The 27,907-nt window shown below is 45.2% G+C and overlaps 1 protein-coding gene across 4 annotated transcripts in view; it reads right to left on the reverse strand.

Moving 5' to 3' along the window:
- Nucleotides 1-27,907, reverse strand: part of NCAPG2 (non-SMC condensin II complex subunit G2) — a 205,291-nt gene that overhangs the window by 133,448 nt on the left and 43,936 nt on the right. For all 4 annotated transcript variants that reach the window (XM_063921910.1, XM_063921913.1, XM_063921912.1 and 1 more), the window contains exons 6-10: nucleotides 26,710-26,844; nucleotides 18,579-18,673; nucleotides 17,943-18,012; nucleotides 15,134-15,220; nucleotides 6,598-6,690 (exon numbers count right to left, since the gene is read on the reverse strand). In XM_063921910.1, the coding sequence (XP_063777980.1) occupies nucleotides 6,598-6,690; nucleotides 15,134-15,220; nucleotides 17,943-18,012; nucleotides 18,579-18,673; nucleotides 26,710-26,844 (480 nt within the window). The remainder of the gene's footprint in view (nucleotides 1-6,597; nucleotides 6,691-15,133; nucleotides 15,221-17,942; nucleotides 18,013-18,578; nucleotides 18,674-26,709; nucleotides 26,845-27,907) is intronic.

Here is a 27,907-nt window from a genome sequence, read left to right on the forward strand (position 1 = left end):
TTCAATGAAAGTGACACGCTGTTCAGTAACTTCTCTCGTGATCTCGCTTTTATGAGGAGATCGTCCAAGTATGGGTTAATTGTGACACCCTGCTTGCGCAGGAGCACCATCATTTCCGCCATTACCTTGGTGAAAATCCTCGGGGCCGTGGAAAGCCCAAACGGCAACGTCTGAAATTGGTAATGACAAATCCTGTACCGCAAATCTCAGGTACGCCTGGTGAGGTGGATAAATGGGGACATGAGGGCATGCATCCTTTATGTCCAGAGATACCATAAAATCCCCCCCTTCCAGGCTGGCGATGACCGCTCTGAGCGATTCCATCTTGAACTTGAACCGTTTTAAGTATAGGTTCAGGGATTTTAAATTCAATATGGGTCTGACCGAACCGTCCGGTTTCGGAACTACAAACAGGGTTGAGTAGTATCCCTTCCCTCTCTGAAGCAGGGGAACTTTGACCACCACTTGTTGAGGACACAATTTGTGAATAGCATTTAACACTATCTCTCTTTCTAGGGGAGAAGTCGGTAGAGCCAATTTGAAAAACCGGCGAGGAGGCACCTCTTCGAATTCCAGCTTGTATCCCTGAGAAACAATTTCTATTGCCCACGGATCCACCTGGGAGTGAACCCAGATGTGGCTGAAAAGTCGAAGACGTGCCCCCACTGGGGCGGACTCCCTCAGCGGAGCCCCAGCGTCATGCGGTGGATTTTGCAGAGGCCGTGGAGGACTTCTGTTCCTGGGAACTAGCTGTGCTGTGCAGCTTTTTACCTCTGCCCTTAGCTCTGGCAAGAAAGGACGATCCACGCACTCTTTTGCTTTTATTTGAACGAAAGGACTGCATTTGATAATGTGGCGCTTTCTTAGGTTGTGAGGGAACATAAGGCAAAAAATTCGATTTACCTGCCGTAGCTGTGGAGACCAGGTCCGAGAGCCCTTCCCCAAACAATTTCTCACCCTTGTAAGGTAAGACCTCCATATGTCTTTTTTAATCGGCATCACCTATCCACTGCCGGGTCCAGAGGAGTCGTCTAGCAGAAATTGACATAGCGTTTATTCTGGAACCCAGTAAACTAAGGTCTCTTTGAGCATCTCTCATATATAAGACAGCATCCTTTATATGGCCTAGGGTCAATAAAATGGTATCCTTATCTAGGGTCTCAATTTCCGCAGATAAGGAATCTGTCCATGCTGCTACAGCGCTACAAACCCAGGCCGACGCAATTGCCGGTCTGAGTAATGTAGTAATGTACCAGACTGTGTATAAATGGATTTCAAGGTAACCTCCTGCTTGCGGTCAGCAGGATCCTTGAGGGTAGCCGTATCTTGGGATGGTAGCGCTATCTTTTTTGACAAGCGTGTCAACGCTTTGTCCACCTCAGGGGAGGATTCCCACCGTATCCTGTCCGTTGGCGGGAAAGGATACGTTTAACTCATGTGAGGAGGGAAAAGTTACCTCAGGCTTCTTTCCCTTATACATGTGTACCCTCGTGTCAGGGACAGGGGGTTCCTCTGTGATATGCAAAACATCTTTTATTGCAATAATCATATATCGAATACATTTAGCCACTTTTGGCTGTAACTTTGCATCATCGTAGTCGACACTGGAGTCCGAATCCGTGTCGGTATCTGTGTCTCCTATCTGGGATAGTGGGCGCTTCTGAGACCCTGAAGGTCCCGGCGATATAGGGACAGACATGGGTTCACTCCCTGACTGTTCCGTAGCTTCAGCTTTGTCTAATCTTTTGTGCAATAAGTTCACACTAGCACTTAAAACATTCCACATATCCATCCAGTCAGGTGTCGGCACCGCCGACGGAGACATCACATTCATACGCTCCCCCCTCCTCCCTAGGTGAGCCTTCTACCTCAGACATGTCGACACACGCGTACCGACACACCACACACACAGGGAACCTCTTATCTGAAGATAGTTTCCCCACCAGGCCCTTTGGAGAGACAGAGAGAGAGTATGCCAGCACACACCCCAGCGCTATATGACCCTGGAAAAAAAACACTAAATGTTTATCCAGTAGCGCTGTTTATACTTTATATCCGCCAAATTTGTTGCCAGCAGGCTCCCTGAAAATAAAAAACCTAACAAATATACTTTCTGACAGGAAGCTCAGGAGAGCTCCTTGTAGTGCACCCATCTCCTCTGGGCACAGTATCAAACTGAGGTCTAGAGGAGGGGCATAGAGGGAGGAGCCAGTGCACACCCAGACCTAAAGTCTTTCTTAAAGTGCCCATGTCTCCTGCGGAGCCCGTCTATCCCCATGGTCCTTACGGAGTCCCCAGCACCCTCTAGGACATTAGAGAAATTACCGTTATGGCTTAGCAATACACACTTAATCTCTACGATTATACACTATCAACCTCACATCATGGGGATGATATGTTACATCTCAGAGCGAAATGGGAGGCAGATGTGGGGTCACTATCTCAGGAAGCTTCGAAAGCAGCACTGGGCAGTCCCCCCGTGTCTCCACTACATCAACTAGGTTTCAGCAAATTCAGTTTTTCATACTACAGAGTATATTTAATGCCTGTACATCTATTTAAAATGGGGGCAGGGAAGACTCTAAGGGCGGTATTCATTTATTTTCACCCCTTTCCTCGCTCATTCTGTCTCTGTCCTCAGGGACGTTGTATCATTACTTCAGCTGGCTACCCCTGGAGCAGCGAGGCACCCAACCCTTTACACAGCTAAACCTGATTACTATGGGCGCAATATAAACGATAACGGAGATCATTTTAGAAAGGAAATTGGGCGTGATATCTCTTTTGAATCTCACCCAATATGTCCTAAGTGTAATTCATTGCAAGCCACATTCTGGCACTTATTATGGTCTTGTACCGTGGTTACATTATTCTGGAAAGATGCCACTCGAATTATAGCTCCAACAGGGATTCCTTTAGATGCGTGCACCACCAGTGTGTGTGCTGTCAGCTTTTGAAAATTATGCTCTTGATAAATTTACTCGACAGTATATCGTAAACTTCTGTACCTTGGTGAAGGTATGCATAGCCAGATCTTGGATGTCCTCTACTGGACCATCTATAGGAGCATGGATAGCGCTAACCACTGAGGTAGCGAAGCATGAAAAATGTGTATATGTGTCCAGACAGGCGGACAGTACGTATTATAAAATCTGGGATAGGTGGCTAGAGCCTCTTCTTATGCAATATCATGAGTCTTAGACCTGAAGGCATGAAACGAATTACAGAGTGACATTCCTGCATGTACCTGTATATCCTCCTCTATAGAGTTAGGCTTGTAACATGTCTATATTAGGAATTACAGGAATGTCACTTTAATGGTTTTATGAGTCTATACAGTACAGTCTTATTAGATATCATACAATCCGGTCATGCACAAAAAAAAGGCGTTCACGTGATAGCTTCTGTATTAAAATAAACGTGAGACCACAACTGTATTAATAGTGATAACTAATCTTTATGGCTAATGTGACATCTTTGTTATTACCATGCACAGTGACAATATGTAACTGGTAGTTAAGTTTGTATTATGTTGTACAATGTAAAAAACTTTCAATAAAAAAAAAAAAAAAAAAAAACATTTTTAGGATGTTATTTCAAGGATGCAGTTAGAACCGGAGTTTGAATTGGATTTGGACTACTCTAGAATCTAAAATGAAATAATTTTTTACAAACGCTGCAGCTCAGGATCATTATGTGGTCTTTCCTCACCCCTGCCATGAGAACACCAGGAACAGACCTGCCACCCCTCTGGCTGACAACATCAGGAATGCCCCTAGGCCAACTCCTAATGGTGAGCAGGGAACTGGGTGGGGGGACAGCACCAGGACTAGGCTCACCAGGGACACTTCCATTGGACATTAGTGTGCTCCCCACATTCTCATACCCACCTGAACTGCTCCCGTGAGACCAGAACATTTATAATTTTATCAAAATCATGTTATCACAATTTTCCCCCTTTCTGTTGGTTTCCTGCAAATGTATTATTACTATGGATTTTTCTTTTTTTACAGCATTCTTCCACCCCATTGTGTGGCTATTCCTGTAATGTGTACCTTCACTGATTGCAAATCCTACCAGCAGCAATCTACGGAGTGCACCCCAGATAGGTGCCTCGGGTGGTACCTCCGCGGGCAGGATGTACTTCACATGGATTTTTCAGTACAGTGTATATCATACTACTACTACTAACCAAGAAACCGTTATTCCCACACATGGCTTGGGTCCTTGTAAAGCTCACCTCGCAGTGTGTAACCTTTGTAGTGCGCCCAACATGGCTGCCTCACCTGGTACGCTTGTGGATGGTATGAAAAATACACAGACCTGGTGGTTTTGATGGGACCCTACTCTGAGCGTTAGGATGCTACAGTCACCCCATATTGTGTCATCTCTTCTAGGGGTAACCTATTCCACCCAGGGTAATCCTTTGCAGTGTGCCCAAGATGGCTGCCACACCTAATAACTTGTGAGGGTGGAATACAAAATCCATGCAAGTAATTACCCAAAATGCCTACACCAATCCTGCATTATGATTTCTGTGCGCTCTAGGCTTTCTTTTCTCATATGTGGCTTCTCTTATTGCTGTATTACGGAAATAGTCTGTATTATGTGCGTTGTTTTTGATGTCGGCAAAGCACTTTGAGTCCTGTCTGAGAATCAGCGCTAAATAAATGATTATTAATTTGTATGCACCCGAATGGTTTGCCCTGTGCAGCGGTTATGAAGTGGTCTGTATTTGTTTCCGATCCCCATTACTGCCCTATGTGCATTTATTGACCAGTATTTTCCGCATCTCAAGGTATCTCTTTACTTATCTCTATAAAAACTAGAATCTTGTTAAAATGTATAATTCACCCAAAGAGCAAATACCTACCATTTTACAAATACATTATAAATAACATGCTTATGTAACAAAAGTTTACAATACATTTTATAAACGTATGAGTAAAAACATGCTAACAGAAAACCCAGTCACTGTTGCCATCTACATTATAGACATCGTATATCAAATGCTATCAGATTCATCCATTAAGCGCTTCAGTGCCAACGAGTAGGGCTTATCCTCACAACAAATATCTCACTAATCCTTAGCACTACAGGAGATCAGAGGGTTAAAATGGACTTACAAGTTACCAATGAGAATGGCTGAGGGAGTAGGTAGGGCAATGACAACATCACTCTGACAATGTGCAATCTCATCAAGCCCTGCCTCCTCCCAACCGCTACAGTGGTCAGGGAATGGGAAAGGGCATTATAAAAAAAAAAAAGTTGCAGCTCCCCATCATGGGACCTAGAAACTGGAGGAGGGCCACCCTTGTTTGAAAGATAGCATCCCCGTCCAAACCACTTGGTCAGTACTGTGAGCACCAGACAATAACTCCCTACACCACAAAAATTGTTAGCAAGTCCAGGGATACAGATTATGTACTCTATCCTGGGTTCAATAAAGTCATAGAACCAAAATTTAATAGATGGTCCCCTGTTTCAAATGATATGCCACCTTTGGTGGTCCTAGTCTGGTAATCAGCCATGTTGGAGAATTTGTTCACAAGTAATTGCATGGTAAAACCAAATGTAAACTTACTACGACTCTCATAATAATTTGGAGCACCTTTCTGCTGCAGGCTCCAAAAATCTTGAAATATGGAATATTATGAAATACGGAATTTCTTTGACCATGAGTGAGATAGTGACAACTGTTTTCTGATGGCTTACTGTACAGTTTCATACAAAAAAAATTAAAATATTTACTAAAATTAACTTCCAGCTATAAGTCTACGGCAGCGGTTGCCAAACGCAGTACTCAAGACACCCTAAGGGTACGGCCACACATTGCGGCCAAGAGTGTCCTGTTCAGCGGGACCCGCTTGGCCAGGAGAGTGCATTTGGCCAGGAAAGTGCACATGGGCGCCTGCACAGGCACATGGACGGCAGTCCCGCCGCTGTCGGGTCGGATGACAGGATGGCGGGATTTCAATGTTAACAAATACATTTCAATGTATGTGTTCATATATCTGTGTGTCACTGGCCGGATCCTGTTCTGCGGGATCCCGCAGAACAGGATCCGTGTGTACACAAAACCCATCTCCCGGTCAAGCGGGTCCCGTTCAGTGGAACCCGCGTGTCCACTATGTGTGGCCGTAGCCGGACAGTCCAGGTTTTAAATATAACCATGCTTGGCCACAGGTGACTTATTTAGTACCTCAGTCAGTCAATTTGATTTAACCATCTGTGCTGAGCCATGGATAGCTTTAAAACCTGGACCATTGGGGTGCCTTGAAGACCACGTTTGAGAACCTCTGGTATAAAAGGAGCATATGAAACAAATGCATTCTACGTTAACACTTGGGTCCCATCCCCAAGATCTCATTATGGCATGCAAATAATCCAAAATACTTCTGCTCCCAAGCATTTTGGAAATGGAAGACTCAACCTGCATCTATATACAAAAATAACTTACAACCTTGAACAAATAAGCAGTATGCTACCTTGAATTCAGCATAAAGAAATTAATTCTGCTTATAAAAGAGGATATTTTATTCCTGTAATACACGCCGCAATGTGAGCTACTGTATACACATAGACACAAAACATCACCTTTAATCCTCTCCAGATAATAGGCTGGTACAGTCTGTACAGCATCGCCTCCACCCCCTGCCGCAGCTTCTGCTGGTGAAAGTAGCTTAGCACCTAGGGAAATGAATAGGGTTAAATCAGAAAAAGTCTCACAATGTAATAATATCAGTAAAAATATGCTGCAAAACTGAGGCCACACCGCATGTCGAGTTGGAACCAAACGTTTGTTACCACTGTAACATGAGAATGCTTTATGATCATTATTAATTAGAATAAGTTAAAATAAAATAATAAACTCTCAGATAATTGGCCTGAATGGCACTTGGAGGTATAGGAGATGTCTAATTGTCAATGACACTTAAGAGGCACACAAGTGTCAAGTGGCATGGGAGAAAGCATGTCGTGGTGATCTAGCTGGTATTTAATAGTCATGTAGGGTGTCTGCATTTTGAAGGCACTTAAAGTGATTTTGCACAAATCCACACATTACAATAGGACCCAGAAATAGTGAACATATTTATTTTAAAAAGATAGGTTCCTGTGAACCACACAATTATGAACTGTGATCACAGACGTGTATAACTGTATGTAGTTTATGCATATCTGACTTGTGTCTCCTGGAGATGCGGATTTGGGGAAAGAAAGTGAAGGCCAAGTACAGCAAGGTATGTTCATGTTATTGCAATATAGGATAACCATATAGAAGTGTATTTATGGTACTTAAATTTGGTCAGTTGGCTGTCACATGCATCTTTAAAAACAAAAAATACCTTGTATACCAATTTCCAACATTTTGCACTGTCACCACAAAAATGGACATGCCATTATTGGACAATTAATAAATGATTAAAAACTAACACCCCTTTCACACTGCACAAATAACCTGGTACCGAACTGGTATATTGCCAGGTCGATGCGAGTCGCTGTGCAGTGTGAAAGAGTCAGTCCCGAATTCCCAGGTCGTCGGACCGGTAATTCAACCAGGAAATAAAGGATGGTTATTCCCAGGCTATTACCGGGTCAGGTGCAGTGTGAACGGGTTTCCCAGGTCGATGCGACCTGGTACCAGTTCACGGCACAGGGAAAGGCGGTACAGATATGATCTCATCTCCTAGCGCTGCCTCCGTCCCAGTTGACGCCACGGTCCCCGTCATCGATGGCAACCTGACCCGGCAATATGCTGGGTCGGGAATCCAGTTCTCAGGGTCCAATGCCGGGTCGCACCTGGGAAGGACCAGTTTCCAATTCCCGAGTGCGACCAGGCATTAGCGATCTGAAAGTGATGTAAGGTGTGAAATTCAACTGGGAGAGAGGTAAAAATAGGATTTTAAATTACCTACTGATAAACCCTTTTGTCGTAGTCCGTAGAGTATGCTGGGGTCCCACATTAGTACCATGGGGTATAGACGGGTCCACTAGGAGCCATTGGCGCTTTAAGAGTTTAATAGTGTAGGCTGGCTCCTCCCTCTATGCCCCTCCTACCAGACTCAGTCTAGAAACTGTGCCCAAGGAGACGTACATACTTCAAGAGAAGGAAATAGATAGTGGCGAGATTCATACCAGCTCACACACACACACACACACAGCAAACCAGGCTAACTAGCCTGAAAACTCAGCAACAGCTGAAACATTACTGAACCCAGTAAAGAAACGCAGTACTTAACTAAGAACAAAGCAGTACTGAACCAAAGCACCACTGCAGGATAACAAAGCGCTGGGCGGGCATCCAGCATACTCTACGGAATACGAGAAAAGGATTTACCGGTAGGTAATTAAAATCCTATTTTCTCTTACGTCCTAGAGGATGCTGGGGTCCACATTATTACCATGGGGGATGTACCAAAGCTCCCAGAATGTGAGGGAGAGCGCGGAGGCTCCTGCAGAAATGATTGACCAAGCTTTAGGTCCTCAGAGGCCAAAGTATTGAACTTGTAAAACTTAGCAAATGTGTTCGACCCCGACCAAGTAGCCGCTCGGCAAAGCTGTAAAGCCGAGACATCCCGGGCAGCCGCCCAGGAAGAACCCACTTTACGAGTAGAGTTGGCCTTAACAGATGTTAGACACAGCAATCCTGCCGTAGAATACGCATGCTGGATAGTGAACTTGATCCAGCGAGAAATCGTCTGCTTAGAAGCAGGACACCCAATTTTCTTGGGATCATAAAAGACAAACGGAGCCCGATTTTCTGTGACGAGCCATTCTCTTCACATAGATCTTCAAAGCCCTCACAACATCCAAGGACTTTGATGCAATTGAGGAGTCAGTAGCCACTGGCACCACAATAGGTTGGTTGATATCAAAAGCAGACACAACCTTTGGAAGAAACCGCTGACGCGTCCTGAGCTTAGCTCTATCTTCATGGAAGATTAAGTAGGGACTTTTACAGGACAAAGCCCCCAATTCCGACACACGTCGAGCAGAAGCTAAGGCCAACAAAGTGACAGCCTTCCACGTGAGAAACTTAACCTCAGCCAACTGTAAGGGCTCAAACCAATCCGATTGCAGGAACTGCAACACCACGTTAAGATCCCAGGGTGCCGTCGGCGCCACAAACGGAGGCTGTATGTGCAGAATCCCTTTCAAAAAGGTCTGAACCTCAGGGAGGGCGACCAATTGTTTCTGGAAGAAAATGGATAAAGACGAAATCTGGACCTTTATGGATCCCAAACGCAAGCCCATATCCACACCTGCTTGCAGGAAGAGGAGAAACCGACCAAGTTGAAACTCCACCGCAGGAAACTTCTTGGATTCACACCAAGACACATACTTTTTTCAAATGCGATGGTAATGTTTAGACGTTGCTCCTTTCCTAGCCTGTATCAGGGTAGGAATAACCTTGTTCAGAATGCCCTTCCGAGCAAATATCTGGCGTTCAACCTCCATGCCGTCAAACGTAGCCGTGGTAAGTCTTGATAAGCGAACGGGCCCTGTTGTAGAAAATCCCCCTGAAGAGGAAGAGTCCTTGGATCTTCCAGCAGTAGATCCAGCAGATCCACATACCAAGCCCTCCTTGGCCAGTCCGGAGCAATGAGGTTCGCCTGAACTTTTGTTCAATTTAAAAGCTTTAGAATTCTTGGAATAAGTGGAAGTGGATGGAACACATACACTGACTTGAACACCAACGGTGTTACCAGGGCATCCACCGCCAATGCTTGTGGGTCTCTCGACCTGGAACAGTACCTCCAAAGTTTCTTGTTGAGATGCGAGGCCATCATGTCTATTTGAGGTATGCCACAACGACTGGTCACCTCCGTGAACACCTCCGGATGGAGGCCCCATTCTCCTGGATGGAGATAGTGTCTGCTGAGGAAATCCGCATCCCAGTTGTCCACTCCCGAAATGAAGATTGCTGACTGCGCCACTGCGTGCCTTTCTGCCCAGAGGAGTATTTCTGTTACCTCTGACATTGCAGCTCTGCTCTTCGTTCCGCCCTGTCTGTTTATGTAGGCCACCGTCGCTACATTGTTCGACTGCACTTGAATGGCCTGATCTTGCAGAAGTTGTGCTGCTTGTAGAAGACAGTTGTACGCGGTTCTTAGCTCCAGGATGTTTATTGGAAGAAGGGATTCCTAACATGACCACCTTCCTTGGAAGGTTTCCCCTTGGGTGACTGTGCCCCAACCTCTGAGACTTGCATCCGTGGTTAGAAGAATCCAGTTCTGAACCCCGAACCTGCGGCCCTCCAGAAAGTGAGGCAGTTGCAGCCACCAAAGGAGTGAGTGAAATCCTTGCTTTCGGCGACAGACGTATCCTCTGGTGCATGTGTAGGTGAGATTCCGACCACTTGTCTAGGAGATCCAGTTGGAATGACAGAGCATGAAATCTTCCGTACTGTAGAGCCTCGTAAGAGGCAACCACCTTCCCCAGAAGACGAATGCACTGATGAATCGATACCCGGGCTGGCTTCAGGACATCCCGGACAATTGTTTGAATCACCAACGCTTTCTCCTCCGGTAGAAACACCCTCTGCACCTGTGTCGAGGATCATTCCCAGGAACGACAATCTTCTTGTCAGCTGCAAATGTGACTTCGGAAGGTTCAGGATCCAACAGTGCTCCCTGAGTAGATGAGTCATGAGAGCAATGGACTGTAACAACTTCTCCCTGGACGATGCCTTTATCAGCAGGTCGTCTAGATATGGAATTATGTTGACCCCCTGTCTGCGGAGGAGAAACATCACCTCTGCCATCACCTTGGTGAACACCCTCAGTGCCATGGAGGCGCTGAATGGCAGCGCCTGGAACGGATAGTTAAAGTCCAACATTGCAAATCTGAGACAAGCCTGGTGTGGCGGACAAATCGGAATGTGGAGGTATGCAAACTCACTGCTGCTACAATTGCTCAATTAGTCCACATAGGGGAGCCGCCGGTGTACCAGAAAAAAAATCACAGGAGATTTTTACTAAAAAAAAAATAATGATTTCAGGAAAAATTACACTTGCTCTGAGAGGTCCGGGAAAAGAGAAGCGTACCATTTTCTGTCCTCTAATTGGATACCAAAACCCTGAAGCTGCGGGAAAAGTGTCCCGCCTTCAACTGAATTCCTAAGTGCCTAATTAGTCATTAAGGGTGTGGGGGGTCCTGAGATAAATGGTTCGTCCAGGGAAATTTGATTTATTATACATCTTTCAATAAAACCAAGTTTTAAACCGCTTATTATTACTATTACATCCGAATATATGTAAATAGACTGAACATCCCTGTCCATCATGCAGATTATTATTATTTTATCTTTCTAAAATTGGGCTTGGGGGCAGAAACTGCCCAGGACTGACTACTTTAGGATTTTCCACCTCGGGGAGGAGGAACCCTAAGGGCTGGAACCTGGGCTGTCCTTGGGTTTGTACAAATTTTTGGAAACCAAGGAGAAATTGAAATATTTGGAAAAACAGTTCAAAGACTTTTGTTAAACCACCTCCTTGTAGTTTTCCTCAGGGGCCTGAGGTATATATACACATACCCATTTACGGTGAGTAATACGCAGGCCCAGCAACAGAGTAAGGGAGGGGTCAAAAGGGAAACTATACTGGGCCCGACGTCCAGAGGGGCCCAGAGGATCTGGCAGGGCGCTATCTTCCCATGGGTTTAGTGGCCAGATTTCTAAAGGCCATGGTACACCCCCCCCCCCCCCCCCCCCCCACCCCTTGCTGGACCAACAGCACTACCCAAACTCCCCCCCTTCCTGTCACATTGGCACGGCTGCAAGTGCCTGCCAATCTCTCCCGTGAAGTCCTGGTTCTGAATCCCAGCATCCATTCCCTCACTGTCAACGGTGAGTACTCACAATGGGGGTAATTCCAAGTTGATCGCAGCAGGAAATTTTTTAGCAGTTGGGCAAAACCATGTGCACTGCAGGGGAGGCAGATATAACATGTGCAGAAAGAGTTAGATTTGGGTGTGGTGAGTTCAATCTGCAATCTAAATTGCAGTGTAAAAATAAAGCAGCCAGTATTTACCCTGCACAGAAACAAAATAACCCACCCAAATCTAACTCTCTCTGCACATGTTATATCTGCCTCTCCTGCAGTGCACATGGTTTTGCCCAACTGCTAAAAAAATTCCTGCTGCGATCAACTTGGAATTACCCCCAATGTCTCCCCAAAGCGTCAACCTCTGTAGCTCTCCGCTTCATCACCGCTGCCTCAGGGTTTACAGCAGTGTCGGCTCCTGCTCAAGCAATGCTCGGCAACCTGTGCTAGCGCCAGGCAGCTCTCCTCTCCGGCATGCTATCTCTGGAAACCCCTGCAGTGTGACCTACAGTCTCCTTCTGGTCCACTTCCCGCTGAACACACTGCTGCCAGGCTTCCCTGACAGCAAACCTGTGAAGTACTGACCAGTACTGCCACCATGGAAGAGTCCTCTTCTATAAGCCCCATTAAAGTCTCTGCAGTCACAACTGGCAGGGCTTCACTAATTTCCTATTTGTGTGCTACAGTGTATTAAGTGTATGGGAGGCATTTGATATGCCGCCTGTCGGGATCCCGGCACTCACCATACCGATGCCGGAATCCTGACAGCCGGCATACAGACAACTATTCTTCCTCTTAGGGTGTCCACGACACCCCTGTAGGGAGAATAAATTGTGTAGAGCGCTACAGCGCCCGCAAGGGGCTCTTCTGCGCTCACCCTGCTGCCTGCCGGCGGTCAGGATCCCAGCGCCGGGATGCTGGCATAAAATACTACACCCTACGTTTATATGTGTGTTGAGAAGGGTTGATGGGAGGGGGATCCCCAGAGATATCAGTGTACCGGGCACAACAATCTCTGTTGCCGGCCCTGTGTATAGGACAGTTAATTTTGTCGATAGCTGTCTATTTCAGAACTAAAATAGACAAATATGAAACTGGAGATTCACCGACTAAATCTTGACTAAACAAAGAAAAAAATATAAACTAAAATTTAAAATTCTTGTCAAAATTAACACTAAGGCAGGTATCCAATTAGCCCCAATGCCGTTCCGGCCTGAGGCACCTGAAGCGTAATCTGCAATAAGCGACGGCATCGGGGGAGAAGAGCGCCACATTGGGGCTAATAGGATAACCCCCGGTGATACAATTGCCCTGGCTGAAAATAAATATGCTGTGAAGGAAATTATTGTGTATTTACATATCATATATGGGAACACTAAGGTAATTTAGACTCCGTATGCAACACATTCACAGCGTACTAAGCATTGTTTAGCTAACACATAGTTAGGGGGGAAATCAATTACCCTTGGTCAGTGACTGTAATTGTCACGCCATGGGCTATTCAATTATCCCCGATAAGCGAGCCACGGCAGGAGAAACAAATCCCAGAGCACAAAAGGTTTCACTGAATCTTTGTTTGTTTTTGGCAGAAAAGTTTTTTGGTTTTTTTTGCGCAGCCAATATGGATTGCTCGAAAAAAATAAATGAATAAAAAAAAATACAAGAGAAACATCGTGAAAAACAACAGTTTTGCACTCCCGATATTTCTTCTCCTTTAATTGAATCATCCCCTTAATGGTATGTAAACTTTTCAAGGGAATCTAGAGAAATATTTTGCAGCAAAATCCTTTACAGCAGGGGTGGGGAACCTTTTTTCTACCAAGGGCCATTTGGATATTTATAAAATCCTTCGGGGGCCATACAAAAATTCTCAACTTAAAAAATTACCCTGCCCCCCAGTAGGTCTGCCCCTTTGAGGTACTGTGTCCGCGTGCCAAAAAATGGGTGTGGACAATTCAAATGGGACGCGATACACATATGCCCCCAATAGTTCAGTACCAGATCCACAAATGCCCCCACAGTGCCATGTATACAAATGCCCCCATAGTGCCATGTATACAAATGCCCCCATAGTGCCATGTATACAAATGCCCCCCACAGTACCATGTATACAAATGCCCCCCACAGTGCCATGTATACAAATGCCCCCCACAGTGCCATGTATACAAATGCCCCCCACAGTGCCATGTATACAAAAGACCCCGCAGTGCCAGATCCACAAATGCCCCCACAGTGCCCCCCACCCCACTGTGCTGCTTACCGCTGCTGCTGCTCTATCCGGCGGCGTGTCTTGGGTGTCAGGGGGTCAGGACAGTGAAGATAGCGCGGCTATGTCGAGCGGCGGCAGCGTGTAGGCCTTCAAACTAGCCACTGGTTCGTGAGCCAATCAGAGCTCGCGGACCAGCGGCGGCTCCTGATTGGCTGCCGGTCCGCGAGCTTTGATTGGCTCACGAACCAGCGGCTGGTTTGAAGGCCCACATGCCACTGCCCGACATAGCCGCGCTCTCCTCCGTATCCTGACAGCTGAGACACGCTGCCGCCGGACTGAGCGGGGCGTGTCTCACTGACACAAGCGGGTGGGACGGACCAAACGGCTTTGTGGGCCTTATACGGCCCGTGGGCCGGAGGTTCCCCACCCCTGCTTTACAGTATCAAAAACTGTAAATGTTGACTAAAATGAAAGTAGATCAACTGACTAACGGGAACATTTACTAAGCAGTGATAAGAGCGGAGAAGTGAGCCAGTGGAGAAATTTCCCCAACCACCAATCAGCAGCTCTGTATCATTTTACAGTATGCAAATTATAGATGTTACTTCAGTGCTGATTGGTTGCCATGGGCAACTTCTCCACTGGCTCACTTCTCCGCTTTTTTCACTGCTTAGTAAATGTCCCCCTAAATCTTGATCAAAACAAAGCAAAAAATAATGACTAAAACGTGACTTTAAAATAACAATTTAAGTAAACGACCAAGACTAAACTGAATATTCTTGTCAAAATGAATACGGGTATAGGATTGTGGTTAAACAACTGCACAGTTGCATTACTATACACCAACACATTTATATTGCCACAGCCTAAAAAACAGGTTCACAGAAGTCTAATGAGTGTAGCAGTGAATCTGTCATCTTTAATACTGCAGAGTGTCTGCGTTACTTCAGGAAAATCATGCCATATTAATCCCTGTTCCATCTGTAGCATGAATATACTTAGTAGTGTTCTAATGTGGAACTGCCCAACAAAAACTATATAATTATATCTACAAACATAACAACAAATTAATCATCACTGGTAAAAACTTGGTGCCTACCTTTTTCACTTTGAAGTGCACCGGAGACTTCTTGGGCAAATAAACACCATGGTGCATTAAGTCCTGGATACAGGTGTGTTCAATGGTCTTGTGGAAAAACACATAGGAAAAGGGGGGAAAAAAACAATACTTAACATTTAAAGTTTAGAGAAAAAAAAAAGTTTTTAGGACATATACCTTATGTCACTCTACCTTAAATTCTTATTCATGTGCCCTAAAACTAAAAAACAAAAAAAACACAACAACTTACATACATACAATAGAACACATTTTTATTTTAAGCTTAGTTGTAGCATCAAAACATCACTCTCAAGTATCAATGGCTCCAGGAACATTGTCAAATTACTTTTACAAACATCCCAGTAAATCCTGGGTGCTTTGCTTCTGTACTGCATATGGTCCCATTAGGTTGTCATCTTTTTAACTATTTATTCCTCTCTAAAACGTAAATGCTTAAACAAAAACAAAACAAAAACAACAACATAAAAAGAATCATTCCAACCTTATGTCATGCTGCAATAAAAACAGATATCTTAAAGAATTTACTTTTGTCTGTTACATTTCTGACTAAAATAGGTCAATCACTAAAAACAGAACAAAAAAAAATCTTTACAATTAACCATCTACACATCTTTACTTTAGGCGATATTTCCTAAATCAGCTCTAAATTGTTACAAAAATCAGAGCGAAGTGTCATTATTTTGTTCCAGCTTTAAAACCAGGTGACAACAAAGTGAGTTTTTTTCCCTCCAATGCTGTACATGTGTGGAAAGAATTAGAGTATAGTTTGAAGGAATTAAGGGGCAGATGTATTAAGACTGGAGAAGGCATAAGGAAGTGATAAACCAGTAATAAGTGCAAGGTGATAAACACACCAGCCAATCACATCCTAACTGTTCATTTACATATTGGAGCTGATTGGCTGATGCTTTATCACCTTGCGTTTATCACTGCTTTATCACTTCCTTATGCCTTCTCTAGGATAATACATCTGCCCTTAAGTCCCAGATTTATCAAGCCTTGGAGAGTGATAAATTGCATGGTGATAAAGTACCAGCTAACCAGCTCCTGTCAGTTTTTCAAACACAACATGTAACAAGGCAGTTAGGAGCTGATTGGCTGATACTTTATAACAGTGCAATTTATTACTCTCCAAGGCTTGCTAAACCTGGGTCTAAATCCTTAGAAACCAAGCATTATGACATTTTTGTACTGCTATAATTAAGCATTGGGACCTGCACATTTTTGAGCTTACTTGATGTACCCAAGTTACTGGGGTAGTTATGTAACTGCAGAAGAAAAGTTAGAAGCTCTTACGTTTGCCAAAGAAAAATATCCACATTCAAATACCCTTCTACCAACACTAGTCAGTTCCAAGAAAAAGCAACAATGTTTAATGACCTCTTGTTTGACCACGATGTTGTGTCAACAGTGGCACCAATAGATAGGTGGAAAATGCACAATGGTTTAGAACCTGTAACTGCTAATGAAAATATCATGGTAGCACTAGAACAATTGGTAACAGCTGCAGCATCAGCAGCTTCAGTAAGAAGAATATTTTCAATATCTATCTATCTATATATATCTCAATAAAACACAGTGCTATCCTAGGTCAGAGGTATATATCAGAATACTCGTACAATAAATCCTGTAATAGGTACACTTTTTCTTAACTAATGCTGTCTGTATAAAGACATGTAGAATACTCAAGTGTTTGTAAAGTCACAGCGCTGTATACAGGCGGCTTTACAAGGGAGATCTTGCCCTGCAGTCCCAGAGACTAGCCGTAACTATGCTTATAAGATGGCGCCCAGCGTCTCAGTTAGGGAGTGAGGGAGAGTGAGAGGCAGCTCCAGGGCGGGTCAATTTGCAGTAGATGTCGCCCTGGGCCGAGGAGAGGCTACAGGTCAAGCGCCAGCTCCCCTATGCTGGACTTCCACCCCCAGGTACTAGCGAGTATAATTAAATGGGGAATTAGAACACCCGATCTGTGCTCCATTGCCCTGGTGGTCTAGTGGGGTCCCTGCTCGGTGACAGTGTCCACGCCAGCGCCGCGACTTGTCTTCCTAGGTCGCAATTTGGGAGGTGATGGAGCTGCAGAGCTGAAGTGTCACCATGACATACAGCACTGACAGCCCAGTTTTTAAGAAATTGTCTGTCAGAAAAAGCTTTTTCGGGGCTGCCCAGTGCAGCCCCCCTGTTAAGTTACCTGCTGCAGCAGATACCAACTGAAAATTAGCCTACAGTGCCTGGAGGAGGGGTTATAGAGGAGGCCCCAATGCATCCTGGGACAGCCTAAAGCTTTAACCTGTTTTTGCCTCTGGATCAAGATCCACTCTACCCCCAATGTTTTCCTGTGGAAACCAATGTAACCTGCTGCAGAAATTAAGTATACAGTGAAAATTAAACTTACTACCAAAAAGGGATAAGCGGAATTGGAAAGAGGTTCTAAATTAAATAAAATGCTACACTGACCAATGACTATTAGCATTGGAAAGAGGCAATTTAAGTTTAACCTTCTGGGCTTAGGAAGAAACTCTGAGGTTACCGTTTTGTTAAACTGGATTCTCTTATCCAGTTGAAATGTTTAGAGTTCAGAAGTTCCAAACACAGCACTTTAATGCTTCTATAATTAGTGTTCTAGATGTAGAACAGCAACAGTGAATTTTAGACTTGTATTTCACTTAAAAAAAAAAATAAGAAAAATTATATCTATATCTATCTATATCTATCTATATCTATATATATCTATATTTTATATAAATAAATAAGTGTACACATTTATAGCAGAAACAGAAAAACAAAGTACCGTTAAAATTTCTCCAGAAGCTTTTTTCCATGCTCTGAAATAAATGTCGGCGACGTGATTTATCAGTGACCTAGCATATAAAAATACACATACAGTATTACAAAAAGTAAACTTTTCCACAGAATGTTAATTTTAACAGATAAATAAGCTGTTGTTTTTTCCCTTTCTGAAAACCGCATTCTCCATTAGCCTTATAACTAGGACACTCACTGCTTCCGGACTCTCAATTTCCATAATCCTCACAGCTGGAGCAAGCTCAAATTCATGGAGGTGTGCAGGGTTGGTTATTGGAATCTTACAGAATGGGCCACACTCATTCTGTATAGCCATGGTCATTCGGTACATGGGACTTTAAAAGGTACTACAATTTTAAAGAGTGATCCTACAGCAATATTTGTTTTGCATGGCCTGGTGTTCTAAACCAAGAAAGCACAAGACTTTAAGTACTCGTTATCCTTATGATTTTCTGGAAAGGCAATAGCAATAATCTAAGTCAATGTGATTTTATACTCCCTAAATTTAGATTAGCCCTTAACAAAAATGTAAACACTTAGATAAAAAAAATATATATATGGTGAAACAATAGTCTTCTAAATCACAGAACAAGTGTGAAATTGTGATTGCAATAAACCTTACTTTTGTAAATGCTGCAGCTGATTTTTAATTGTTTCATGGATCACTTTAATAAAGTCGACATCCCAGCTGAAGAGAAAACTAAGAAATCGTCGGCCCTGGATAGTGTGGGAGAGCAAATATCACAATTAGCCTTCTACCTAAAATACACGTGAAAATTACCTTTCCTATAGGCCTCACTTAAGGGAAGAGTGGATCTGCACAAACAGATTAATAGGAAGTCTAATAATAGGGGGCCATCAACCACTGTTAGTCAGCCTACACAAACGTCTGTTAGGGGAGGCCCATCAGAGCTGTCAGTAAATCTACAGGGTCTCCACTAATTAAAATCATATAAATCAACTCAATAAAAAAAAAAAAAACACACATCAAAATACCTGTTGCACAAACCAATAAAAACCCTATAGCACCAAAATAATTTTTTTCAGCTATATTAAGGGGTAGATTCTGAGTCGCACAGATCAAACATGCAAATAAAGAGTTATTGTATACAGCGAGAGTACAGATGCAGGTTATGCATTCTTGCATACAGTATGTCTATCATATGCTGCGTCGGATGAAACATAGGCGCATCTGTCTTTCCGTGAAACAGGGCATTTCGGTTGGTGTGAACTGGGTGGTGACAATGAAACCCCACATATTCATCCTGATGTGTGGGAGTTGAATGGCAGTGTACCGAAAGCTCAGTATGATTCAGAGCTGTGCAGGGAGAAGGGAAGCCTGTTGCTGCCATCTTCTGCACCCAGCATTGGGCTGGTGCAAGTGCAGATATTAATGATGCTTGCAGCGCCTGCTGAAAAATCAATTGGGACTCACAGGTGTCCTCTTGCACATGTACAAACCCCTATATTAGTTTAATGGATCCTAACATTAGCAGAAGGTACCAAATCAGGGTAACGTTGCTGCCTGCAACAATGGCGTGCAACTCCCATTAGCATAAGGTATTAGATGAGCCCCTGAATGAGTCAAAGTAACTTTGGTAAATATGATGCCAAAGTGCCAACAGATACATAGTAGAAAATTAAAAGTAGGTCCCACACAACATATTATAAAGTGTTACTTAAATGTTGTTTGTCCTGTTTTCATGATAATGTACCTGGCCGCAACAGTAATTAGAATAATCAGCGGAATGTAAGTGCAAGTATATCCTATAAAAGGCTAATGTGCTCCTCACTTCTGCTATGTGCACCGGCAGCTACTAGCGGGCGCGACGGACCAAATGACTCCTTTGTGTGCTGCAAGTCAGTCATGTTGATGGGCTGTTAACTATCCCCGATAAAAGGACTACACATCAAATAATAAGAATTTACTTACCGATAATTCTATTTCTCGGAGTCCGTAGTGGATGCTGGGGTTCCTGAAAGGACCATGGGGAATAGCGGCTCCGCAGGAGACAGGGCACAAAAAGTAAAGCTTTACGATCAGGTGGTGTGTACTGGCTCCTCCCCCTATGACCCTCCTCCAAGCCTCAGTTAGGTACTGTGCCCGGACGAGCGTACACAATAAGGAAGGATTTATGAATCCCGGGTAAGACTCATACCAGCCACACCAATCACACCGTACAACCTGTGATCTAAACCCAGTTAACAGTATGATAACAGCGGAGCCTCTGAAAAGATGGCTCACAACAATAATAACCCGATTTTTGTAACTATGTACAAGTAATGCAGATAATCCGCACTTGGGATGGGCGCCCAGCATCCACTACGGACTCCGAGAAATAGAATTATCGGTAAGTAAATTCTTATTTTCTCTATCGTCCTAGTGGATGCTGGGGTTCCTGAAAGGACCATGGGGATTATACCAAAGCTCCCAAACGGGCGGGAGAGTGCGGATGATTCTGCAGCACCGAATGAGAGAACTCCAGGTCCTCCTTAGCCAAGGTATCAAATTTGTAGAATTTTACAAACGTGTTCTCCCCCGACCACGTAGCCGCTCGGCAGAGTTGTAATGCCGAGACCCCTCGGGCAGCCGCCCAAGAAGAACCCACCTGCCTTGTGGAGTGGGCTTTTACCGATTTTGGCTGTGGCAGGCCTGCCACAGAATGTGCAAGCTGAATCGTACTACAAATCCAGCGAGCAATAGTCTGCTTAGACGCAGGAGCGCCCAACTTGTTGGGAGCATATAGTATAAACAGCGAGTCAGATTTCCTGACTCCAGCTGTCCTTGAAATGTATATTTTTAAAGCTCTGACAACGTCCAACAACTTGGAGTCCTCCAAGTCGCTTGTAGCCGCAGGCACTACAATAGGTTGGTTCAGATGAAATGCTGACACCACCTTAGGGAGAAAATGCGGACGAGTCCGCAGTTCTGCCCTGTCCGAATGGAAAATCAGATATGGGCTTTTGTAAGATAAAGCTGCCAGTTCTGACACTCTCCTGGCCGAAGCCAGGGCTAGTAGCATGGTCACTTTCCATGTGAGATATTTCAAATCCACAGTTTTTAGTGGTTCAAACCAATGAGATTTGAGAAAGTCCAAAACAACATTGAGATCCCACGGTGCCACTGGAGGCACCACAGGGGGCTGTATATGCAGCACTCCCTTAACAAAAGTCTGGACTTCAGGAACTGAAGCCAATTCTTTTTGGAAGAAAATCGACAGGGCCGAAATTTGAACCTTAATAGATCCCAATTTGAGACCCATAGACAATCCTGATTGCAGGAAATGTAGGAATCGACCCAGTTGAAATTCCTCCGTCGGAGCACTCCGATCCTCGCACCACGCAACATATTTTCGCCAAATGCGGTGATAATGTTGCGCGGTTACTTCCTTCCTTGCTTTAATCAAAGTAGGAATGACTTCTTCCGGCATGCCTTTTTCCTTTAGGATCCGGCGTTCAACCGCCATGCCGTCAAACGCAGCCGCGGTAAGTCTTGAAACAGACAGGGACCCTGCTGAAGCAAGTCCCTTCTCAGAGGTAGAGGCCACGGATCTTCCGTGATCATCTCTTGAAGTTCCGGGTACCAAGTCCTTCTTGGCCAATCCGGAACCACTAGTATCGTTCTTACGCCTCTTTGCCGTATAATTCTCAATACTTTTGGTATGAGAGGCAGAGGAGGAAACACATACACCGACTGGTACACCCAAGGCGTTACCAGCGCGTCCACAGCTATTGCCTGCGGATCTCTTGACCTGGCGCAATACCTGTCCAGTTTTTTGTTGAGGCGAGACGCCATCATGTCCACCATTGGTCTTTCCCAACGGGTTACCAGCATGTGGAAAACTTCTGGATGAAGTCCCCACTCTCCCGGGTGAAGGTCGTGTCTGCTGAGGAAGTCTGCTTCCCAGTTGTCCACTCCCGGGATGAACACTGCTGACAGTGCTATCACATGATTCTCTGCCCAGCGAAGAATCCTTGCAGCTTCTGCCATTGCACTCCTGCTTCTTGTGCCGCCCTGTCTGTTCACATGGGCGACTGCCGTGATGTTGTCCGACTGGATCAACACCGGTTTTCCTTGAAGCAGAGGTTCTGCCTGGCTTAGAGCATTGTAGATTGCTCTTAGTTCCAGAATGTTTATGTGAAGAGACGTTTCCAGGCTCGACCACACGCCCTGGAAGTTTCTTCCTTGTGTGACTGCTCCCCAGCCTCTCAGGCTGGCGTCCGTGGTCACCAGGATCCAATCCTGTATGCCGAATCTGCGGCCCTCCAATAGATGAGCACTCTGCAACCATCACAGAAGAGATACCCTTGTCCTTGGAGACAGGGTTATCCGCTGGTGCATCTGAAGATGCGACCCTGACCATTTGTCCAACAGATCCCTCTGGAAAATTCTTGCGTGGAATCTGCCGAATGGAATTGCTTCGTAAGAAGCCACCATTTTTCCCAGGACTCTTGTGCATTGATGTACAGACACCTTTCCTGGTTTTAGGAGGTTCCTGACAAGCTCGGATAACTCCTTGGCTTTTTCCTCCGGGAGAAAAACCTTTTTCTGAACCGTGTCCAGAATCATCCCTAGGAACAGCAGACGTGTTGTCGGAATTAACTGGGATTTTGGAATATTCAGAATCCACCCGTGCTGTTTTAGCACTTCTTGAGACAGTGCTAATCCCATCTCTAGCTGTTCTCTGGACCTTGCCCTTATTAGGAGATCGTCCAAGTATGGGATAATTAATACGCCTTTTCTTCGAAGAAGAATCATCATCTCGACCATTACCTTGGTAAAGACCCGAGGTGCCGTGGACAATCCGAACGGCAGCGTCTGAAACTGATAGTGACAGTTCTATACGACGAACCTGAGGTACCCCTGGTGTGAGGGGTAAATTGGAACGTGGAGATACGCATCCTTGATGTCCAAGGATACCATAAAGTCCCCTTCTTCCAGGTTCGCTATCACTGCTCTGAGTGACTCCATCTTGAACTTGAACTTTTTTATGTACAGGTTCAAGGATTTCAGATTTAGAATAGGTCTTACCGAGCCATCCGGCTTCGGTACCACAAATAGAGTGGAATAATACCCCTTTCCTTGTTGTAAAAGGGGTACCTTGACTATCACCTGCTGAGAGTACAGCTTGTGAATGGCTTCCAAGACCGTCACCCTGTCGGAGGGGGACGTTGGTAAAGCAGACTTCAGGAAACGGCGAGGTGGATCCGTCTCTAGTTCCAACCTGTACCCCTGAGATATTATCTGCAGGATCCAGGGATCTACCTGCGAGTGAGCCCACTGCGCGCTGAAATTCTTGAGACAACCCCCCACCGCCCCCGAGTCCGCTTGAGAAGCCCCAGCGTCATGCTGAGGCTTTTGTAGAAGCGGGGGAGGGCTTCTGTTCCTGGGAAGGAGCTGCCTGTTGCTGTCTCTTCCCCCTTCCTCTGCCTCGTGGCAGATATGAATATCCCTTTGCTCTCTTGTTTTTAAAGGAACGAAAGGGCTGCGGTTGAAAAGTCGGTGTCTTTTTCTGTTGGGGAGTGACTTGAGGTAAAAAGGTGGATTTCCCGGCTGTAGCCGTGGCCACCAAATCCGATAGACCGACACCAAATAACTCCTCCCCTTTATACGGCAAAACTTCCATATGCCGTTTTGAGTCCGCATCGCCTGACCACTGTCGCGTCCATAAACTTCTTCTGGCCGAAATGGACATAGCACTTACCCGTGATGCCAGTGTGCAGATATCCCTCTGTGCATCACGCATATAAAGAAATGCATCCTTTATTTGCTCTAAAGACAGTAAAACATTGTCCCTATCCAGGGTATCAATATTTTCAATCAGGGACTCTGACCAAGCTACCCCAGCACTGCACATCCAGGCTGTCGCTATAGCTGGTCGTAGTATAACACCTGTATGTGTGTATATACTTTTTTGGATATTTTCCATCCTCCTATCTGCTGGATCTTTAAGTGCGGCCGTCTCAGGAGAGGGTAACGCCACTTGTTTTGATAAGCGTGTGAGCGCCTTGTCCACCCTAGGAGGTGTTTCCCAGCGCGCCCTAACCTCTGGCGGGAAAGGGTATAAAGCCAATAACTTCTTTGAAATTAGCATTTTTTTATCGGGGGTAACCCACGCTTCATCACACACCTCATTTAATTCATCTGATTCAGGAAAAACTATAGGTAGTTTTTTCACACCCCACATGATACCCTGTTTTGTGGTACCTGTAGTATCAGCAATATGTAACGCCTCCTTCATTGCCAAAATCATATAACGTGTGGCCCTACTGGAAAATACGGTTGATTCGTCACCGTCGCCACTGGAATCAGTGCCTGTGTCTGGGTCTGTGTCGACCGACTGAGGCAAAGGGCGTTTTACAGCCCCTGACGGTGTTTGAGGCGCCTGGACAGGCACTAATTGATTGTCCGGCCGTCTCATGTCGTCAAACGACTGCTTTAGCGTGTTGACACTATCCCGTAATTCCATAAATAAAGGCATCCATTCTGGTGTCGACCCCCTAGGAGGTGACATCCCCATATTTGGCAATTGCTCCGCCTCCACACCAATATCGTCCTCATACATGTCGACACACACGTACCGACACACAGCAGACACACAGGGAATGCTCTTAACGAAGACAGGACCCCACTAGCCCTTTGGGGAGACAGAGGGAGAGTTTGCCAGCACACACCAAAAGCGCTATATATGACAGGGATAGCCTTATAATAAGTGCTCCCTGTATAGCTGCTTTAATAATATAGTTTTGCCACAATTTTGCCCCCCCTCTCTTGTTTTACCCTGTTTCTGTAGTGCAGTGCAGGGGAGAGCCTGGGAGCCTTCCTGACCAGCGGAGCTGTGTGAGGAAAATGGCGCTGTGTGCTGAGGAGATAGGCCCCGCCCCTTTTTCGGCGGGCTCGTCTCCCGCTCTTTAGTGGATTCTGGCAGGGGTTAAATATCTCCATATAGCCCCCGGAGGCTATATGTGAGGTATTTTTAGCCAAAAAAGATTTTCATTTGCCTCCCAGGGCGCCCCCCTCCCAGCGCCCTGCACCCTCAGTGACTGCCGTGTGAAGTGTGCTGAGAGGAAAATGGCGCACAGCTGCAGTGCTGTGCGCTACCTTAAGAAGACTGAGGAGTCTTCTGCCGCCGATTCTGGACCTCTTCTCGTTTCAGCATCTGCAAGGGGGCCGGCGGCGAGGCTCCGGTGACCATCCAGGCTGTACCTGTGATCGTCCCTCTGGAGCTAATGTCCAGTAGCCAAGAAGCCAATCCATCCTGCACGCAGGTGAGTTCACTTCTTCTCCCCTAAGTCCCTCGTTGCAGTGATCCTGTTGCCAGCAGGACTCACTGTAAAATAAAAAACCTAAGCTAAACTTTTCTAAGCAGCTCTTTAGGAGAGCCACCTAGATTGCACCCTTCTCGGCCGGGCACAAAAATCTAACTGAGGCTTGGAGGAGGGTCATAGGGGGAGGAGCCAGTACACACCACCTGATCGTAAAGCTTTACTTTTTGTGCCCTGTCTCCTGCGGAGCCGCTATTCCCCATGGTCCTTTCAGGAACCCCAGCATCCACTAGGACGATAGAGAAAATAACCACTTTATAAATAATCCCGACAACTGGAATGTAAAACTACTTTGACTCACACTAGCGTAATTTCTCTAAAACAAGACCTGAAAACTGTATATAAATTATACTTTATGTTACAATCAGTGTCACAGTCTTTCGGTCACTTACACGCTGGCCAAATACCCCAGCGTCACACAAACACACACTGACCAAGTCCCTCATTGTTACTCATGAGCACACTCTGCCAGAGTCTCAGTGACACGCACACACTCTGGCAGAGTACTTCCACATCACTGAGCCACTCAAATCCACAGAAGTCACTCAGGCAGTGGTCACTATCATCCCCCGGGATATAAAGTTACCTATGGTCGGCCAGCCCATTATGCGCGGATTTAAGATTGGGCAGGCAAGGCTGTGAGTCAGGATTGGAGGTGAAGAAGGGGCTGGTGAAGACCTGCTGGGCACTTGCAGAAGTGACAGACACAGAGCTAAAATCGTAACAGCTTTACGCAGCGACCCCCTGGCTGGTGTCTGTGGGGCTGTCTGTGCGCGCATACATCACCCTCGGCAGCTGTCACCAGGAAAAGATGGGGTGGGACAGATCACAGCCTCCCCTCTGCTGTTGCTTAGCCCTGCATGGAGCAACGCTGTCCCAGGTGAAAGTGATACTGCAGGGAGATGTTACAGCCTCCTAACCTGCTGCTGCTAATATTAATAATATTGATCTGACTGTTTCACACTTGCTGCATACGGGGCTGGGGAGAGAAAGAGTGGGGGTAGGAAGTGGGGCAGATAGGGACAGCGGAGAGAGATGCAGATTTTTATCAATATAGTATATTACATATCCTCACCTCTATGTGGGGGATTCAAGTGTAGGGAGCTGCCTCACCTGTCAGACTTTTTACTCCAGAGTTTTGACTAACAATTATTAGAAATTATATATATTGCTATGTACAGACACAACCCTTACAGTTTAGCTACAATATATACACATATATATCTCTCCCAAGAGAACACACGAAAACAAGCATGTTCCTGTGGGAGACCAGGAAAGGTGCTTTGCTGTGACGATAAATGACAGTCTACTTGAAAATACCATTAGGCAAGAGTTTCTATTTGAAAGTTGTCATAATAAATTGTTATTCGTTACAATAATTACAAACTCAATTATCACCGCAAAGGAAACTTACAATACTAAATTACCTCTTCTCTCTTGATGTGGTTATCACTCATAAAGCATCGGAGTAACAGATTCTTTACTTCATTACTCTCAGCAGAGTTGTAATCAATCGTGAGGAGAATTGGATGTAGTTTCCACAAACGCGTAATGTCCGCAACCTGTTACAGGAGAACAGCTTCTATAATTATGAAAGTGCTCTCACATCTTCATTTTATCCTGATATCTAAGCCTGCCTGTTATTGGGTCATGGATCATACAACTTGCTGTCAGAAGTTCAATGGGATTTGGTTGAATAATGATGTAATTTGTGAATTATGCTTCTAAAACCAAAAACAAGCATCACAGTTGAAAAATAAAATTTTAAACCTACCGGTAAATCTTTTTCTCCTAGTCCGTAGAGGATGCTGGGGACTCCGTAAGGACCATGGGGTATAGACAGGCTCCGCAGGAGACATGGGCACTATAAAGAACTTTTAGTATGGGTGTGCACTGGCTCCTCCCTCTATGCCCCTTCTCAAGACCTCAGTTAGAGAACTGTGCCCAGAGGAGATGGACAATGGGGGTAATTCCAAGTTGATCGCAGCAGGAAATTTTTTAGCAGTTGGGCAAAACCATGTGCACTGCAGGGGGGGCAGAAACAACATTTGCAGAGAGTTAGATTTGGGTGGGTTATTTTGTTTCTATGCACGGTAAATACTGGCTGCTTTATTATTACACCGCAATTTAGATTGCAGATTGAACACACCCCACCCAAATCTATCTCTCTCTGCACATGTTATATCTGCCCCCCTGCAGTGCACATGGTTTTGCCCAATTGCTAACAAACTTGAAGCTGCGATCAACTCAGAATTACCCCCAATATGAGGAAAGGATTTTGTTAAACTAAGGGCAAGATTCATACCAGCCCACACTAATCATACCATATAACCTGGAATATACGCAACCAGTTAACAGTATGAACAAAAAACAGTATCAGTCAAAGATCGATTCCAACTGTAACAGAACCCTTATGTAAGCAACAACTATATACAAGTCTTGCAGATTTAGTCCGCACTGGGACGGACTAGGAGAAAAAGATTTACCGGTAGGTTTAAAATCTTATTTTCTCTAACGTCCTAGAGGATGCTGGGGACTCCGTAAGGACCATGGGGTTTATACCAAAGCTCCCAACCCGGCGGGAGAGTGCGGATGACTCTGCAGCACCGACTGAGCAAACGCAAG

This window comes from Pseudophryne corroboree, chromosome 5 (assembly GCF_028390025.1).
Source record: "Pseudophryne corroboree isolate aPseCor3 chromosome 5, aPseCor3.hap2, whole genome shotgun sequence".
NCBI classification, from domain to species: Eukaryota; Metazoa; Chordata; class Amphibia; order Anura; family Myobatrachidae; genus Pseudophryne; species Pseudophryne corroboree.